Source organism: Aotus nancymaae, unplaced genomic scaffold (genome assembly GCF_030222135.1).
Source record: "Aotus nancymaae isolate 86718 unplaced genomic scaffold, 86718_ANA_hifiasm-v0.15.2.pri h1tg000067l, whole genome shotgun sequence".
NCBI lineage: Eukaryota > Metazoa > Chordata > Mammalia > Primates > Aotidae > Aotus > Aotus nancymaae.
In genome coordinates this window covers 27,443,839-27,461,544 of record NW_026988482.1, presented here as the reverse complement: position 1 = coordinate 27,461,544, position 17,706 = coordinate 27,443,839, and the positions used below count along the sequence as shown (strand labels likewise).

The 17,706-nt window shown below is 56.5% G+C and overlaps 1 protein-coding gene across 2 annotated transcripts; it reads right to left on the bottom strand.

The window, feature by feature from the left end:
• Nucleotides 1-1,229: 1,229 nt before the first annotated feature.
• On the bottom strand, nt 1,230-15,233 carry ITIH3 (inter-alpha-trypsin inhibitor heavy chain 3). Of its 2 annotated transcripts, XM_064367201.1 has the most exons (21): nt 15,115-15,233; nt 14,390-14,410; nt 13,366-13,532; nt 13,170-13,274; nt 12,749-12,911; nt 12,086-12,199; nt 10,931-11,056; nt 10,536-10,652; nt 10,102-10,270; nt 9,073-9,198; nt 8,591-8,772; nt 7,305-7,490; nt 7,018-7,157; nt 5,822-5,976; nt 4,057-4,089; nt 3,777-3,812; nt 3,509-3,622; nt 2,902-3,106; nt 2,110-2,279; nt 1,806-1,917; nt 1,230-1,475 (listed from the first exon to the last, which is right to left on the bottom strand). In XM_064367201.1, the coding sequence occupies exons 1-21, from the start codon at nt 15,205-15,207 to the stop codon at nt 1,346-1,348; spliced, it is 2,664 nt and encodes an 887-aa protein (XP_064223271.1). In that variant the 5' UTR covers nt 15,208-15,233; the 3' UTR covers nt 1,230-1,345. The 2 variants fall into 2 exon arrangements, with proteins under 2 accessions (XP_064223271.1, XP_064223272.1); XM_064367202.1 differs by lacking the exons at nt 1,230-1,475; nt 1,806-1,917; nt 2,110-2,279 and adding an exon at nt 5,124-5,292 and having other exon boundaries at nt 2,994-3,106.
• Nucleotides 15,234-17,706: the final 2,473 nt, after the last annotated feature.

Below are 17,706 nucleotides of genomic sequence, written 5' to 3'. Positions count from 1 at the left end.
ACAGCAGAGGCAAAGGATGTGGGCAGGAGGGGTTATGTTTGCACACCCGAGAGCAGCCTGTGTGTCTGGAACCCGGAAGCTAAGGGAAACACCTGGTGTATGAGGGGAAGCTGGAGGCCATAGGAAGGACTTTTGTCATGGTTCCAAGAGCAAAGGATGGAAGATATCATTTGTAGGGATTTAGGCAGCGAGTGGTGATCACATCTGCTCTGTGAAAAGCTCTCTATGGGAAGCAGTAGGGGAGGCAGGGAGACTCAGGAAGGGGCAGTTGCAGTTGTCCAGGTGGGAGAGGGTTGTTCAGACTGGAGATCTCTCAGAGCCCTTTCTCCAGGAACCTCTCTCTGACCCTCTACCCTACCCCAGACTCATTGGGAGGATACATCAAGTGGTCATCATGAGGTATAATCAGAGGATCCCAAAGATGCCTGGCTCAGCTGAAGACAAACTTGAGCACTCATGAAAATAGGAACTGGATTACTCAATTGTACCCCCAGATCCTGGCCCAGGGTATTGTGTTTATCTGCTGAATTGATGGATGGGTACGTGGGTGGATGGGTGGGTGAACTGATGAGTGGATTGATGGATGGATGGATGGATGGATGGATGGATGGATGGATGGGTGGAAGGAGGCATAGTTGGATAATGAATAGGTAGCTGAGGGATGAATGGATGAATGGACAGATGGTAGGAGGGATGGATGGAGAGGTTGATGGGTGGATGCATGCATGGTGGAGGGATAGACGGATGAGTGGATGTGTGGGTGAACAGATGGTCGAATGGTGAATGGGTGGGTGGGTGATTGGATGAATGGGTGGATGAATGGTGGGTAGCGGGATGGATAGGTGGAAGGGTGGCTGACGTCCCCATTTAGATGTGGGCTGTGTCTGCCCTGGAGTATTATCTACTTCTAAAGATCCTGATTAGAGCTCCTGAGCCAGGACCATTTATTTGTCTTACGCCTTTCCTGGATACTGAAATGCATTCAACCCTTCCTGACTTCTGAGAGCCCCTTTCCTTCAGAGTTAGTTCTTTATTTTTCCCCCAAGCTGTCATACATTTGACTCCCTAAAGTTCCAGTCCAACCAACTCTGTCTCTCAGCTGTGTCAGTTGAGAGGCCCAAGAAAGTTGCCTTCCTGCTAGCCAGCCCCTCTTTTGAGCTGCTGTGGGTCTCAACTGCCTGTTCCCTGGAGAAGAGGCTCATGAAGGCATGTAGAGGCTGGCAACTGTCTGGTCTCCACCTTGGTCTTTATTTTCCCAGCCCCTCCCACAGGCCCCTCTCTGTGCCCATGTTCCAGATGCCACAAAAGCTGGGCCAGCCATCCCAACAGGAGCTGGCGTGTCTAATCAAAACAGGCTGGGGATGACGTAGTCAGTGTGGACACCATCAATCAGCCCTTGCCCGTTGTTATGGACAAACCAGCAGGCAACCTTCGTGCCAACGCTGGCATCCTTTCTGTAGTCTTTCTGGGAGCCCCTGGAGAAAGAAGAGAGATGCTACAATACACGGGGTGGGTAAGACGGCTGCTAGGCTCGTGGACCTAAGGTTGAAAAAGGGTGGGAAGTTGGCAGTTCTAACAGCCCAGAATTGTTTGGTCAAGAATCAAGTCACATGATTTCTCTTTCTAGGAAGCCAAGTTTGGGCTTTTTCTTGATTAGGAAGAGTCTGGTGGGGGTGCCAAGACCTCAAAGGGAAACAATTACCCCACAAAAGACAAAAGCCCACCAGGCTAATGTGCGTGGGCAGAGAGGACTCCTTCCTCCTCTCGTTGCTGAGCAGGTGAGGGTGTTGGAGAAGTCTCCTCACCTGGTGACAGTCAGCTGATGGTTCTTCACCACCAGTGTGGCATCTGACTTTGTGGGGTCAGAGCCTGGGCGGATGTCAGACACTTTAAAGTCAAAGGGTTGGAAGAATTGCCCTGGAACAAAAATATTCACACTGTCAGCACCTCACCATTGCCACAGGTCATGTGGCCACTGGCCTTTCAGGGTTGATGCAAAGGCTGAATGGGGCGTCGTGAGCTGGGTACAGGGTGGCTAGGAAGGCCTTGTGTATGTCTTTCCCATGCTGCTCTCAGGCCTGAACAGCCTGCAGTCTGAACATTTCATACCCAGCAGCCCATGCGTCTGTGCTGACATCCGGTGACTGTCTACCACGTAGAAGCCTAGAAAGTCACGGTGGACTGGATGTTTCTTCCACACCTGGTGTAGGACGACCACAAAGGTAACCCCATCTCCAAAGGAGACCACCATGTTCTTCTTGTTGATCATCACGGACAGCCTACGAGAGGAGGCCAGAAAGGGGCTGTGGGGCCCAGGAGCTGTGACACTGGGCATCAGACTCGAGGGCATCTTGGTGGGGCCTCCCCTGTACATGGCATCCGAGGGCCCACAGACTCCAGAAACTATCTCAGGGGCGTTGGAAAGAGGATGCCTCATGCACACTGCCTGCCTCCCGTGAGTAGCAATAAGTGGGAAAGAGGGCGGGCCTGTGAGTCTGGAGGCCTGCGGTCCAGCCCTGGCTCAGCCACTGACTTCCTCCGTGACGTTGGGCAGGCTCCAGACCTTTCCTGAGCCTCAGTGGGAGGCTCTGGGGGATCTGAAGGCAGGAGAGCTAGGAAGACGAGCAGCCACGGAAGAGGCAAATGGGGGCCATTATCACCTGACGCCTTCACCCAACCAGCCCAACTGCCCAGCTACCAATTCTGGCTCTGATGGGCCCCTGGGTTTGGTTGGTGGCCACTGTGGTCACCCTCTCCTGTGGCAGGAGACCGGATTCTGGGGCCTCTGATCTTTCCTGTGAGCCCCATGGATCTCCTGTCCTGGGATTTGTTCAAATCCCTCAAGAGCCTCCTTAGACCCTTAGCCTGTAGGCCACCTTGGAGACCTTGTGGGAACCTTACCCATCCTGTGTGACTGTGACTGTGTCCAGCCAGCTGAAAGTGCTCGGCATGGCCCTGTTCCATAGGGTGATCTTCTCCGTCGTCACCTCCACCTGGACGTCCATCTGAGCATTGGCAATGCCCAGTTTTCCAAAGTAAGTCTTTCTGGTCTTAGAGTCGGGGCTGCCTCTCTTGTCGCCAATGATCTGCCCATTAACTGTGAGGCCTGCCAGAGGGATGGGGCAGAGAGGGAGACCAGCGAGAACTTCTGAGTCCAGATTGCCTTTAGGAGTGTGCCTTCCCCTTCAACTAGGCCGAGTGAAGGGCAGCAGAGTGGGGGCAACGAGAGAGACCGGGACTTCAGAGCCCAAGCCTGTTCCTTCCTAGACATGCTAGGTTTGGGTCACGCTGGGACACTGTGGCTCTGCCCCTTGCCTGAGCCAGGGAGTATTCTTCAGGGAAAAACTATTCCCCAGACATAGGCTGGAAACTCCCACAGGGGTTTCTCTGCATGTGAAAATGATTCCTTACTGGGCAGAGTGAGAACATGATCCATGTGCCCACCTGGGGGGACCCAAGCCCTCCCAGGAAGAGCCCCCTGGCCCCAGCCCTAGCCCACAAGTCTCACCTGTGACTGGGTCCTGAATAAGGCGCAGCACTGTGCCTGGGTCTTCGTCGATGTTGAAGCAGAGGGCGTCGTCTTTCTCTGGAACTTGGATGATGAAGTGGGGGTCCCCATCCACTGGTGACACATTAGAGAAGGGACTGGCTCCCGGGGCCTCTCACCATACCTGGAGCCTCCCCCAGCCTCCTGGCCTCTGTGGGCTGGACTCCAAGAGAGGCAGGAGCACGTGCTCAGGCTCCTGAGCCTTCCCCGGGAGCAGCTAGGGACTCACCATAGTAGTAGGGGTTTTGAGGAGGCTGGTAGCTGGCTGCAGATGCAAAGGGAGAAGGAGCTGAGCTGAGCAAGCTCAGGGAGGTGCCCAACCCCCACCAGAGTTCAGCTCCTGCCCCTCCCCTTCCCTCTCCCTAATGCCATTGCCCTCCCACCCCTCAGTCTCCTCAGGACACATTGTCCATCTGCCTGTCCTGGACAGCTGAGTGAGTAGCCACCTCAGAGGGGCACATGGCAGGGGCAGGCTCTGGACGGAGGGGCAGCGGCCAGCGTGTACTCACTCAGGTAGGACGTGGCGGGGCTCACCAGTGTGGCTGAAAAGAAGCCAAAGGGCAGCCGTGAGCAGGATCTAGGGCTTCCCCCTCCCCCAGCCCCATGCCTTCTGCCTGTCTTAACGCTGCTGTGCCCCAGAGGGACCCCAACACTGGCAGATAGAGGTGGAGATGTGACCCCAAAGCTTAGGCTTTAGAAATGGGGCATATCCAGGGAAGTCCTTTATGGGACTAGTGGCAAGGGGAGTGTGGTTCCCATGCTGGGGCAGGGCATTGTGATGTGGCTGAAATACAAGCCATTAAGTCATCAGCTTCTCTCTCTTGAGTAATGCTCACAGCAGACACCTGCCCCACCCCTGGGCTCCCCACCCCCTAGTTGAGATGAGTGAGGCTCACTGCTGTCTGTTGCTTCCCACACTTGCGCACACACACACACACACACAGTGTGCACATACATATGTGTATACACACGCATTGGTACATGTCCAAACATGCCCCGCTTATAGATGGAAGTGGGGCAGGCCAGACCAGTAGGGGTTTGGGGGCCCTGCCTAGAGGCAGGGAGTCTGTGAGGTTCCAATTTTGTGGTAAGAGAGGCGCAGAGGACTGTGATCCCCAGCAATCCCCAGCATGGGCATTGGGGCCAGACTGCCTTGGCCTAAGTGCCAGCTTGGCCATCTGCTGAGTCTATGAGCAAATAGACTGAGCAAATTAACCCCCTGTGTCTCAATTTCCCCATTGTAAAATGGGGATCACAAAAGGACCCTCTTGGAGGATTGCTATGGGATCAATGGAGTATAAGTGGCTGACATGCTAACTGGCTCGTTTTTGCAGGTCGCAGATACTGTCATACTGATTGTCTCTCCTTGGGCAGGGGAAGCCACCCCCAATTAACTTACAGGGATCCTCAGGCTCAGAGAGGGGCAGAGTCATGATTTGGAAATAGGGCTGGGCCTCAGTCCAGGTGTCCCAACTGTGCCCCTGTGGCTGGGGGTTCTATCTTGCTTGGAAAGGCCTCCTCAATTCTCTCCTGTCTCCTTTCCATAATCCCCACCCGGTGGCTGGCTAAAGCTTACCTTCTGCATCTGCAGGTGCAGCGAGGGAGGAAGAGGAGAAATGCAGTAGAAGCCAAAGAGCACTGGTGAGCAGGGACCAGAGCTGGCTGCTTGGCCAAGCAGCCCCAGGTCTTGGGCCTCCCAGCAGCCAGCTGTTCCCCCATTGGGTGTCCCCCGGAACTAGGAGTTCCTGGAAGCCAGAGGCCTGGCCTGACTGGGCCCAGCAATTTGCCTCCCGTGTCTCCCAATGCCATCCCTCCCCTACCACACACAGACCCTGTGCCTAGTGGCAGTGGGCATCTGGGACCCCCTATTGAGTAGGACAGTCTGGGGTCTGGTTGAGGGGTCCCAGCCTCCAGCTCTCAGGGACTCTTCCCCTAACAATCTCCAGGTGCCTGGTAGCATGCTCCAGGCCTGACTTTCATGTTGGAAGTGCTTCTTCTTGTCTAACTAAGCCCTTCCATGCTGCAGCCTCAGCCCTTTTCCTTGGAATGTCCACTGGGCAGTGTATCCCTTTAGAGGTACAGAGGCTCCTATTCACCCCTCACCCCACTGTCCATGCTGACTGTTTCATGCTCCACCCTGCTTTCCCCAGCCCCGCTTTGGCAGATCTGGGTCTCTCCAGCCCAGCCCACTCCTCCACTGGACACCCAGGGAGGGTGTCCAGCACAGGGTCCTAGAGGGAGGCCTCCAGGTTGCAGCCTCCATCCCTATCCCACCTTCTCCAGGCTTGTCGGCAATGGCCCGCTCATCCTCATTGTCCTCAGGCTTGGTCACTACCATGGATGTCAGTGGAGTCACAAAGTGATACTTGAGGGACAGGTCCAGGGCCTGGGCCGTGAGGTTCTCCTTCTCCTCGCCATGGGCCTTCTTGCTGTGAGGAGGGGCCATTCAGGAGGGCAACACAGAGAGCAGTGCCCTGCTTTCCTCCCCCCCCCGCTGGCTCCAGAACCAGGCCAGGAGTGCCGGACGCAGCTGGGGATCTCCACTCCACCTTCCCCATTGTGGGTCCCCCGGGGTAGAGCCCAGTTGGGCTCAGAGAAGACTGGCTTACAGCTCCCTGGGGCATGTGGACAAGCCCTGTTTCCTTGCTGGGCCTTGGTTTCCCCACCTATAAAACAGCAGCCAGCCAGGCGTGATGGCTCACGCCTGTAATCCCAGCACTTTGGGAGGCTGGGTGGGGGGGTTGAATCACCTGAGGTCAGGAGTTCGAGACCAGCCTGGCCAACATGGTGAAACCCCATCTCTACTAGAAACAAAAGTTAGCTGGACGTGGTAGCAGGTGCCTGTAATCCCAGCTACTCAGGAGGCTGAGGCAGGAGAATTGCTTGAACCCAGGAGGCAGAGGTTGCAGTGAGCCAAGATCGCACCATTGCACTCCAGTCTGTGCAACAGAGGGAGACCCCCTCTCAAAAATAAATAAGTAAATTAGGGGCTACAGCAGTCACTCACAATGGTGTCCACGTGTGGAGAGGTCAGCCTGTGCCAGATTGTATACTAGAGGCTTCACAGGCTAATCCCACCCACATGAACACTGACCCTCTCAGTGGGCTCAGCTCTGCCCTCTGGGCACTGAGGGCTGGGACCCCAGCCTTCGGTTCCACTCAGCTTCACCAGCCCTGGGTCGTGCCCGGTGTGGGGAGCAGGATGCCGAGATCCCCCCGCCCCGGGGCACTCCTAGGCTGCTGGCCACAGGGCTTGCCCATTTGAGCCTTGGGGGCAACAGGATGAGGAGTGGCGGCCTGGGTTCCTTACAGACAGCTCTGCAGACAGTTCCTTGGCTGGGCCAAGAAGAGGGCAGGACCACTGGGCCTGCGTGCGGGGGTGCCCTTCCCTGTGTGCAGCCAGGTCTTCCTCCTGGGCTCCTTCGAAGCACAGCTGAGGTGGGCACAGGTGGGGGCTGGGCCCTGCTCACCGCTTCTCCAGCAGCTGCTCGATGGTGAGGTAGGCCCAGAGCCGCTCAATGTAATCCCCGAAGATGTAGTCCCGCTCCTGCAGGGCCTTCTCCATCTCCTTCATGTCCACCTCCTCTGTGAAGGTCAGGTCGTTGGTGGCCTGGGGTGGGGGTGGAAGGAGGCAAGGGGCTAGAGGCCTGGGTGGGCCAGGTTCAGGGGCCGCCACTCCTGGACCCTCAGGAGGCCAGAGCTCTGCCACTGCTGATACCTCATCCCCAGGACACTTCCAGGCCCCGGCCCCACTCACCCCATGGCCCTTTACATCTGCCTTAAAGCTGTTCATATCTTCTTCCACCAGGCGCCCGGCCACCACAATCTCAGAGCCATCGTAGAAGTGCTGGTAAGTGTTCTGGGTGAGGTCCAGGATGGCGTTCTCAGGGTACTCCACCTTCACACCCGTCAGCAGCGGGTTGGCCACCTCCTCATAGAAGCCCTGAAGTTCGGATGGGGCCGGTCATCCCGGGCCCCCGGGCAGGCTCCCACAATGCTGCAGCTGGCCATCTGTGTCCCAGAGCTGGGCCCGTCCTGGCTCCTCATGGTCACTTCTGCCTGTCCCTGACTGCATCCTTCAGTCTGTGGGGGCCTCACCCACCCCCTGCTCCCAGGTAGACACGAGGAAGACTAGAAAGAAAGGGCAGTTTCAGAAGTATTTGCCTCTTTAAAAAAAGAAATATTAAAGGACAGAGTTCTTGGCACAAAGGAAGTATTTAAGGAATGTCTGTTGGAATGAAAGCGGGAAGGAGAGAAGGAAGAAAGGAGAGGCAGATGAGAAGGTGACAGGGACAGGAGCGCAGAGATCCAGAGACAGAGGAGAGAAGGGATGGGGTGGTTGCCCTGCAGAGGTGGAGATGCCGTTACCTGCCTAGAGAAGGAACAGAATTGCCAGATTCAGCAAATACAAAGACAGGACATGCAGCTAAATTGAGGGTCAGATAAATGATGAATCCTTCTTTAGTACAGGTATGTGTGTGATGGGTTGGATAGGGTGCTCCTAAAGTTCAGCCTTATTTGAAGATAGGGTCTCCAAAATAAGGTCATTAGTGTTGGCCCTAATCCAATAGGACTGACGTCCTCCTACAGAGGAAAGACGTGCGCAGACACAGGGAGAAGACAGCCACTGACAAGCCACGGAGAAAAGGAAAGAGGCCCAGAACAGGTCTTCTCTCATAGCGCTCAGAAGGAACCAACCTGCTGCCACATGCGTCTGGGGCGTACTTGTTACGGCAGCCGCAGGACACCAATGCAATGTCCTCTGCAATATTCGAGGTATACTTACGCTACAAAAATGCAGTCTTTCTCAGAAACTCATATTTAACCACATGTCCTGTGTTCGCTCTGATAAGCCTACTAAAGAAGCAGGCCTGTTGTGTAGCCCAAGGACAAGATCAGAGTCTTTACTGATGGGTAAGAGATAGAGTAGGAGTTTGACCCAAGAGGAAGCTCTTCCTCATAATTAAAACGGTCACAGTATGCAGCAGCTGTCTGAGGAGGTAGTGAGCGCCTTATGCCAGAAGTGTGCAAGATGAGGCATACCTGCAGCTGCAAATCGGCGTCGGAGTCCTCATAAATGCGCCGGGCAAACCCTTGGTTCTCCAGGGCCATGTTCTCCAGGAAGTTGTAATTCAGATTGTTGCCAAAACCCAGGTTATACAAGGGGAACTTGCCCCCGATGGCGTTCCGCACATTCTCTTGGATTTTTTCGGGTCTGCTCTCACCTGTTGGATAAGCGGGTATTCACATTCCAGCCCCAACCTCGGGGCTAGTCTAGGCCAGCTCTATCTGGGGAGACCTGACTCCTGCACGTGCAGAGCTGGTAGAATCACAACCATGAGCCCTTGTGGGGCAGATGGTGGAGAACCCTGGCAGAGGGAGGCAGGACCCTGCCGTCGAGGGGCTCCCAGACCACAGGGAACCCTGGGAAGAGCTGCCCCAGGTTTTCAATGAGCCAGCTACAGAGCCAGGAGCAGCAGCCAGATGCTTCAGCCCTGGCCCAGAGCCACACCCATGCTCCTCACCAACATTGGCATCCCCGTCGGTCAGCATGATGACGATGGAGGTGCTCCTCTCCTGGACCCTGTGCTCCTCTCGGGCCTTGTTCAGCATACTGATGCCCTTCAGCAGCCCGTCATTGATGTTGGTCACTGGGACACAGACAGACAGCACCGTGGGAGGGTGTCCTCAGGGTGCCCATGTGCAGAGAGGCTGGAGCAGAGGAGCTGGGACAGCCAGCCCCACTTATGTGCCCAAGGACTCTATCTGGCAGCCCATGGTGGTACTCAGCAAATAATGAATGAACCAGCACATGAACAAACAACTTGGCTGGGCGCAGTGGCTCATGTCTGTAATCCCAGCACTTTGGGAGGCTGAGGCGGGTGGATCACAAGGTCTGGAGTTCAAGACCATCCTGGCCAACATGGTGAAACCCCCTCTCTACTAAAAAATACAAAAATGAGCCGGGCATGGTGTTAAGCACCTGTAGTCCCAGCTACTTGGGAGGCTGAGGCAGAAGAATCGCTTGAACCCAGGAGGCAGAGGTTGCAGTTAGCTGAGATTGGGCCACTGCACTCCAGCCTGGGCTACAGAGTGAGACTCCATCTAAAAAAAACAAAAACTTACACTTTCAAATGGGGATGAAAGGGTTGCCAGAAGACTAAAAGCACATGGCAATTGTAAAAGCCCTTTGGCAAAGAGTTGGATGGACTCCCAGCCCCTCTTGCTGGGATGAGGGGAGCAGTGTAGACATTGTGTCATTTTCCATATAAAACGGGGCCAAGAAGACGGGTTCTCTGTGGCCTTATCTTGCTGGGACTTGTGAGATACCAGGATCATGGATTAGAAACAGAAAGAATGAGTTTCCCTGCACCACAGAGAGGACAGCTATCCTGTCTCCAAGCCTGAGGACCATCCACTCCCATCTCTACCCCAGCTCAGATCTGCAGGGCCTGAGACCAGCAGAGTCCCTGCCCTGAGAGGGGGGATGCAGGCTGCTCAGGGACAGAGGGAGGAGCCGCTAGGAGGCGTGTGGGCTCCACCTCTGCTCTTACTTCCTTTATCATCAATGCTCTTCACAAACGTCTTGGCCTCCTGGAGGTTCTCGGGCGTGGCTTGGACTAAGTGCTCTTTCCATGTGGACACGTCTCCACTGAACAGGATGAAATTCAGATAGTCTTCCTCTTTCATATCTTCCAGGATTCTGAGAAGGGCTTCCTTTGTCTGGAGGAGAGAGAGAGACAAAGAGCTGGGAGAAGCCGCAGCAGAGAGTGACAGCCCTTCTCAGCTCAGCAGGTGGTGCAGCCCTGCCATCTGCACCAGCGAGCCTCTCCTGAGGCTTGCCACAGAAGAGGGCAGAGGCCGTGAGCTTTCTCTTATCTTGTCCCCTTTCTCCTCATTCACTAGTATCAGCTTTTTCCACTTAAAAAAAAAGTCTCCTCTACCCCTCACTCCCCTGAGTCCTGGCTGTGCCACTGGCGCTGAGTACCTGCTCTAATTTCCGACCAGCCATGGAGCTGCTGACGTCAATCACGAAGGCCACGCTCTTAGGCACCACTGGAAGGCCTTGAGGTGCAAAGAAGTGCACGAAGTAGCCATTGACTATCTGGAAAGGGGAGAGAGGGACGGAGGCCAGGGTACTTTTAGCATCCACGGTGACTATTGTTACAGGTAGAAGCCAGACATTTACCAGCCCAAGAAAAAGGCATTCCTATCCAACCCTCTAGGGGGTGCTGCACCAGGCTCTGGGCCATCAGCTGTCCCATTTCCTGTAGGAAAACAGCCTTGGGCTGAGGGCCCAGGGTGATGGCACTAGATGCAGCTGCAGCCCCTCCCCCGCCAGCCCTCGCCCCACCATGATGGTGAACCGGCCAGCCCAGGTACCTGCACGTTGCCCGGAGATTCTCTGTTCACGTCGTAGGTGATGGTAAAATCTCCATTGAGGAGGGAGTCTGTACAGGTTGGGCAGGAACGCTGTTGGTCTAAGCTGGGCTTGAAGGACACATGGCCCTGAGGGATGGAGATGAAAGACCTTGCTCAGCTCGGCCAGGGCCTGCCCACCCGCAGACCTCAGCCCCGGGCAGCAGAGGGGCAGCCTCACAGGGAGGAACCCTTAGCGGGGCAGAGGCTAGCAAGAGCTGGAGGCCCAGGCAGCCCTGCCCGCCTGGTGTGTTCTGCAGCTCCCAGGACTGACTCACCAGAGGGCACCGTTTACCACACACCGGCCCTTCCAAGGGCTGCTCTTCCCCTTGGGGATCAGGGCTCCTGGTGAGGCAGGGGCCTTGTCTGATTCAGCTTCCAACTCCCTTTTTCTTGGCCTCACGCGCCCCTTAGCCCAGCCTATCTTGGAGCTCAGCACTGAGAAGCTACTTTAGGGAAGGGAGTTTTGCACCATTAAAAGGAATTTCTTGTGGGTGGTTCGGACTGTTGGTGTGTGGGTGCCAAGAGGAAGGGAGGGAGAAAGGAGGAGAATGGGGAGGAAGAGGGGCCCTGGACAGCACGTGGCCCTGCAGAAGCCAGCAGTCCTCTGAGGGTGTGCCTCTCAGGCCTCGCCCCAGAAGTCCTGGATGACTGGTTTGTTGTTTGTGTAAACATTTATTCACCCACTGTCCACCGACAGTAAGGCCCCTGGAACAGCTGGGGGCCTTGGGGACTAGAGCCAACCACCCAGCACCAAGAATGGAGTTCTCTTTAATCTTTCACTCCTCACTGTGGAGTCAGTAGATCTAAATGACTGTTGGGCCTCAGCCTCCTGACCTGTAAAACAGGGAAGATAAGCTCTGCCCTATCCATTTCCCAAGGGCGAGGGAGACCAGGCTTTGTACATGGCTTCTCTGGCAGGTCGTTGTCAGTGGCCCTGCCCTCAGCATCCACACTCCCAACCCCAGTGGGCAAGGAGGAAGGTGATGCTTGTAGATTGATCCCCCTACTCCAACGCATGTCTGCTTGCAGCAGCTAAGCCCTGGGCTGCAGGCTCGTCCTGCTGGGGTCAGTGTTCCTGTCCCCTGCCCCACCAGGTCTGAGAGGCATCGACACCACCTTTTTCCCCGAGAAGGACTTGGTGAGGGCGCTTCCCAGGAGGTCATTGGTGATGAATGAGGCCACCGCGTCCAGCATGCTGATTCCCTGAGGCTCAAAGATGTCTGCCTCGATCTGAAATGGCCAAAGTAAGGAGATGTCACTCAGTGCCTGCAGAGGCCAGCTCCCAGAACAAGGCCAATGGGAACGAGATGGATCTGTGGTCATGCAGGGACCCTCTAGGACAGTGCTGAGGGCCAAGTCTGGCGTCTCCCAGCGGGAAAGTGACCACAGGGTCTTGGAGAAGAGCATGCTGATGCCGAGGCGTTACCACGCCTGCCGTATGTGCCTGAAATTCTACCACTGACGCTTTTCCTTTGGCTTTCAGCTTTGAGGTTGGAAAATGCCCATGTGCCCAGTTACAAGCCTTACGGAGGCACTTGCTGGTGTTGCCCTCGAGGGCCCAGCACCGAATCTGCCTCTGCCAAGTCCGTCCCAGCTTCTTCCCCTCGGCCCCAGACGCTGTGGCCAGAACCACTGTAATTCCTCCAGCCTTCCCAGCCAGGGGTGGGGGATGCAGTGGGGCAGAGCTTTTGCATCTTTGACCCCCATCTGAGTCTGCCCCATGGGCCGGTCCCTGCACCCTGCTGCCATCCCCCCAGGGCTGCAGGGGCGATGGATTACCTCGAAGTGTTTGACCAGTTGCTTGGGCTGGATCTTGAGGTACATCTCATACTTGCCCTTGTGCCTCTTCAGCAGCTCCTCGTAGGTCAGCTCAAAGGTGACTTTGCTGCCTGCAGCCACATTGACCGAGACTGTGAACTTCTCCAGCTTCCTCCCAGAGGCCCTGAACAGGGTGCACGATGGCGACTCCCTCAAAGACTGCAGGAGCTCACTCTTCCTCCACCCTCGGCCCTAGGCCCAGTCCTCTGGCGAGGGAGGTCCCCAGCCATTCAGAGGCTCGCTTGCCTCAGCCATGATGTGGGATAATGACAAAATTATGGGCACATTTTGCTATAACAACAATAATAGCTATTGTCGTTTATAGCCCCGAAGGCCCTGGAATCCCAGACGTTCTCCCCAAGGCCTGGGAGTCCGCGCTCACTTGACCAAGCCGGCAGTCTTGCCCTGGGACACGGCCTTTTCGTACTGCTTCTTGGCAGCTTCCTTCTCCTTGACATTCCCAGGGTAGGTAACGCCGTCGATGGTCCTGCAGGGAAAGAGAGTTGGGGGTGGGGGGAATCACACTCAGTCAGACTCCCCCCTCCCAAGCCCCGAGCCAGCGCAATGGCGGTACCCACAAGGTGAAGTTGGTGATGAAGGCCGTTTTGGGCAGCTCCACATCAAAGGAGACCTCCTTGGCCTTGTCTGCACGGTTGACGGCTCTTGTGGTGACAACATTGTGAGCAAAACGGGAGGTGACCTTGGAGTTGATTATGGTACTGTAGACCTCGACGCCATCGGTCACCTTTGGGGAGGTGGGTGGGGAATCAACCAGATGGGGACCCTGGAGAACCAGGTCTGCAGCCCAGCCACCTCTCTTGCAAATTCCCTTGCAGGCTCTGAGGCCCCTGCCCGGCACACAACCCTCATCCTCCCGCAGTCTCCCATGTTGGAAGCCTTGGTGGCGTCCTCAGTCCCCATGTGTTTGGCGGTCACCATTATTCAGATGCTTGTCCTGCCTCCTCAGCTCTGTGATCTGTTCACACACCGCTGCAGCCAGTGAGAGCTTGCCCTACTGCATCCAGTCATCCTGCACTCCAGCCACACCCGGACACTGGCCCTGAAGCACCTGCCCCCGGCTCTTCCTGCTCATCCTCCACACCTCACATGCCCTCAGGCTCACAGCCCAGCCCGCCTCCTGGGTCCTTAGGTAATTGCCTGATTCTGTTTCCCAAAGAGGAACTGATTTCCTGTGCCAAGGGAAGTCTCCAGACCCCCTCTTTCCAATAGGGGTGTTGGACTGTGAGAGGCCCTAGGGAGGTGTCCCGGCCCCTCCCGCTAGGGATATACAGATGCTTCGTGAAGGTGTGGCAGAGCCGCTTCACAGAGGCAGGTACCAGCAAGTGCTCAGGAAGTGTCTGTGGAAGGGAGGGATGCCTGTGGGGGGTCCTCTTGGGCTACATCCTGCAAGGTTGGAGGGGTCGTGGTTCTGTGGCACTCTTTCCCAGGAGTCCTGCGCCATTGGGGGCTGCTAGGGCAGGGGGCCATAAACTGTTTGCTAGCTGTGAGGAGTCTGCTGTTGTGTCCCACACCTTCAGCAGTTGGGCAACCAGCTCCATCCTGCCCTACCCCGCTCGGCCCCACCCCGGTGAAAGTTCTCACCCCTTCCGGGAGGCTCCGTTTCTGCAAAAACAAAAGCAAACAGAGGAATCAGGCCATGGCCAGCGCCAAGGCCACAGGGCTTGGGAGGCTCTGGGCTGAGACCAGGGGTTCAGTGGCACCCTGCTCCACACACGCCTGAGTGCCCCCAGACATAGGACCCTCCCAGAGCCACCTGTCAGAGTAGGAAGAACTCTGAATAGATGGGGAAACTGAGGTCCAGAGAGGGGCAGGTCTCCAGGTTACCCAGGAGAGCAGGGCAGGGGGAACTCACCCCAGGGCTCTCTTCACACCCCACATACCCCACCTCATCCTGTCTCCCATTCTGCCTTTTCCTGGCCCCAGGGCCCTTTAGGCCTCCTTCCAGAGCACCCTTGCCCCGCCACACCCAACAGGGCTCAACGCAGCGTTTTGTAGAGGCCACACTCATCTGAGACTTGGACCTTCATTGCCCCTCAGTGAAGCGGGCAGTTCATGGTGCGTTGCTCTTTTGACAGGTGGGGAAACTGAGGGCCAGAGAGTTTTAAGAGCCTTCCCAGGGGTAGAGAGCAGGTTAGCATAGGCCTCAGCTGGAGCTCAGTATTCCCAGTATCCACACTGCTCCCAGCAGCTCAGCGCCCAGCCCTCTCCCTCCTCTTCACCCCACTCAGAGGCTTGCCCAGCGTGGTGCCTTTGCCTTCTGCCCGTTCCACACCAAGCCCCAGATGGCAAAGAGGGGGCAGACTCACCCCAAGCAGCCGGAAGGGGCTTCTCGGAAAGCCAGAGGCTGCCAAGCCGGAGAGCAGAGCCAAGATGAGACAGGGCCACCACACAGACGCCATCGCTGAGCACCCAGGCCTGGCTCACGCTCCTTATATGAGCAAGTCTGGTGTTTTCCAAACAGGGTCAATGACCCGCAGCGGGGGTAGGAGGAGTGGAGGCGGGAAGGGCCTCCGTGAAGCTGGGCATGGGTGGAAAGACGGGTCCCTCGATGTGTCTGTCTGAAGAGGGCCCAGTGGGTCTCGCCAACAGTGTTGGGGCTTCATTCTTGAAGGACCAGGGGACTTGGAGGAGTTCCCTGGAAAAGCAGAAGCTGTGTGCCAACAAATGGGCCCTGGGTCTCCCTGGTGTGGGTGATGGAGATGGGGTGTGGAGTTGCATTTGGAGCAAAGGGCACCTCAGCATTGTTGCCTCTTGTCCCCACCACTGGCACAGCCTCTGTCTGTCCTCCTGGATTGCAGCCCCTCCCTTCTCGAGGCAGCCAGGGCATGAAACTAGAGTCACCTGCAGGCTCGGACCTCCACAGTGGCGCCCCTCACTACCCTTCTGTGTTCCCCAGGGCCCCAGGGAAAGGACACACGACGGTCCCTGCAGCCCAGCTCTCCCTGTGATCTGGCCGGAGCTTGCTTTGCTGAGCTGACTGTCTTGCACCAGCACAGCCTCCCCTTCTGCACATGTTATATCTTTCATCTCCCTGCCAGCACCAGTGCCTCTCCCCATGGAGCTCTGGGCCCAGAGCTCCCGGGGGCTGGGCCATGTCATATTTCCCTCTGTGTTTCCAGGGCCAGCCAGGGGCTGGGCTGCCCTCAGCCTTTTGGGGAATCATTGCCCTAAAAGTCTGTAGTGAGGCTGGACTCCAGCTTCCAGGACAACAGGAGCTTTAGAGGCAGAACCTGGGATCTCTCAGTGGGGGCTGGGACCTCCTGAGCCACACCAGGACCCCGCCGGCCTAGCCCCTTCAGGGCAGCTGTTGCATGCCCACCATACCCATGGCTTCTCTGAGTCAAGCTCACCCTGTGACCCTCCCACTGGGCAGCCCACTACTGCATGGAGTAGACAAGGACTGCTGGGTTCAAGACAGCTAATTTGTGGGGTATGCAGTGGCCTCAGCTGAAAGCTCTGGTGCTGACTGGGAGATGTGCAGAGAGAGTTGTTTGGAGCAGAGACACCTAGAAGGCAGTAGGCAGATGCCATGGGGCAGCAGAAGCCCAGAGAGGGGTGTGGTCTAATGGTGGGAAGAGGCAGAAGCCGCAGAGCAATGACAGAGAGTTGCCAAATCAGCCAGGCGCTGTGGCTCTTGCCTGTAATCCCAGCACTTTGGGAGGCTGAGGCTGGAGGATCACTTGGGCCCAGGAGTTCGAGGCCGCAGTAAGCACTGTGTTCGTGCCACTGCACTCCAGCCCGGTTAACAGAGCGAGACCCGCATCTCAAAAAAAAAAAATAGAATTGACAAGACAGAGTTTCCAAGCCAGTGAAATGATGGCTGAGGGGCAGATGTGGCCTGTGCTTGGTGTCTAGCTGGGCAGCTGTTTCCCTCAGGCCTCCTGAACCCTTACACCAACCTGGCTGGCAGCAGGCACCAAGCTTGGGCCTGACGGAGGCCAAATCCAGCAGGTGCTGACACCTGAGTGTGCAGAGAAGACCCTCGGAGCTGCCATCTGGCCTCACTTCCTGGTTCTGGGGGTGTCTTATGTGTACGGTCATTTTCAGTCCCATGCCTGCTGGCCACTGGGTGGCTGGCGCTGCTGCCTGATGGCTTCTCCTCACGGACCTGCAGCGCTTCTCCTGTTCTCTCTCATCTGGACCACGGCCCCATCCCCAAGTGCTTGGACTTTGGGGAGAGGGACAACTTGAAATAGGGATTCTGGAGCTGCTCAGGTGGCCTCGGGGATGGCTGGGGATTTAGAGGAACCAGTGTCGTCATGCAGAGTTTAGAATTAGACGGAATCTAAGAGATCTTAGGATTCTCCCCTTTCCATTCTACAGGAGAGAAAGATGAGGCCCCCATTGGGCAGGACTTGCCAAGGGTGACCCAGACAGTTGGCAGCTCACAGCTTGTCCTGGAGAATCCCAGGATACCTGGGAAGGTGAGCTGGCCGGCCCACAGCCTGCTGCCAGGGGCTCTGTGTTCCCAGGCCTGGGGCAGCCTTAGAGCTCAGCATTTGTGTTATTGATCCAGGCCCTTAAAACCAGTCCTTGTTCTGTCTGATCCCTTGTAAGCCTCATTTGTAGTGGGAACTGGACAGAAACTGGCAGACAAAAAGCAGAAACCCTTTGGAAAGCAGTGGGTAGAGGCCTGTTGACATTCACACACACAGCTCTCTGAAGTGTGGTTCACCCCCTGCTCCTGTGATGTTGCATTTTGACTAGGTCCCAGGGCCAAGCCAAGGGAGGGGGCCCTGACGGGGGAATTCCAGGCATTCACGTGAGGAGATGGTAGGCTGCCACTCCTGGCCCCCTGAAATCACAGCTTCTGGGCAGGGAACATCTCTGCCTTTGGAAAATACCAGTCTGGCTGTCAGATGTTACAAACCCTCAGCAGGGAAATGGGGCTGCAGCCT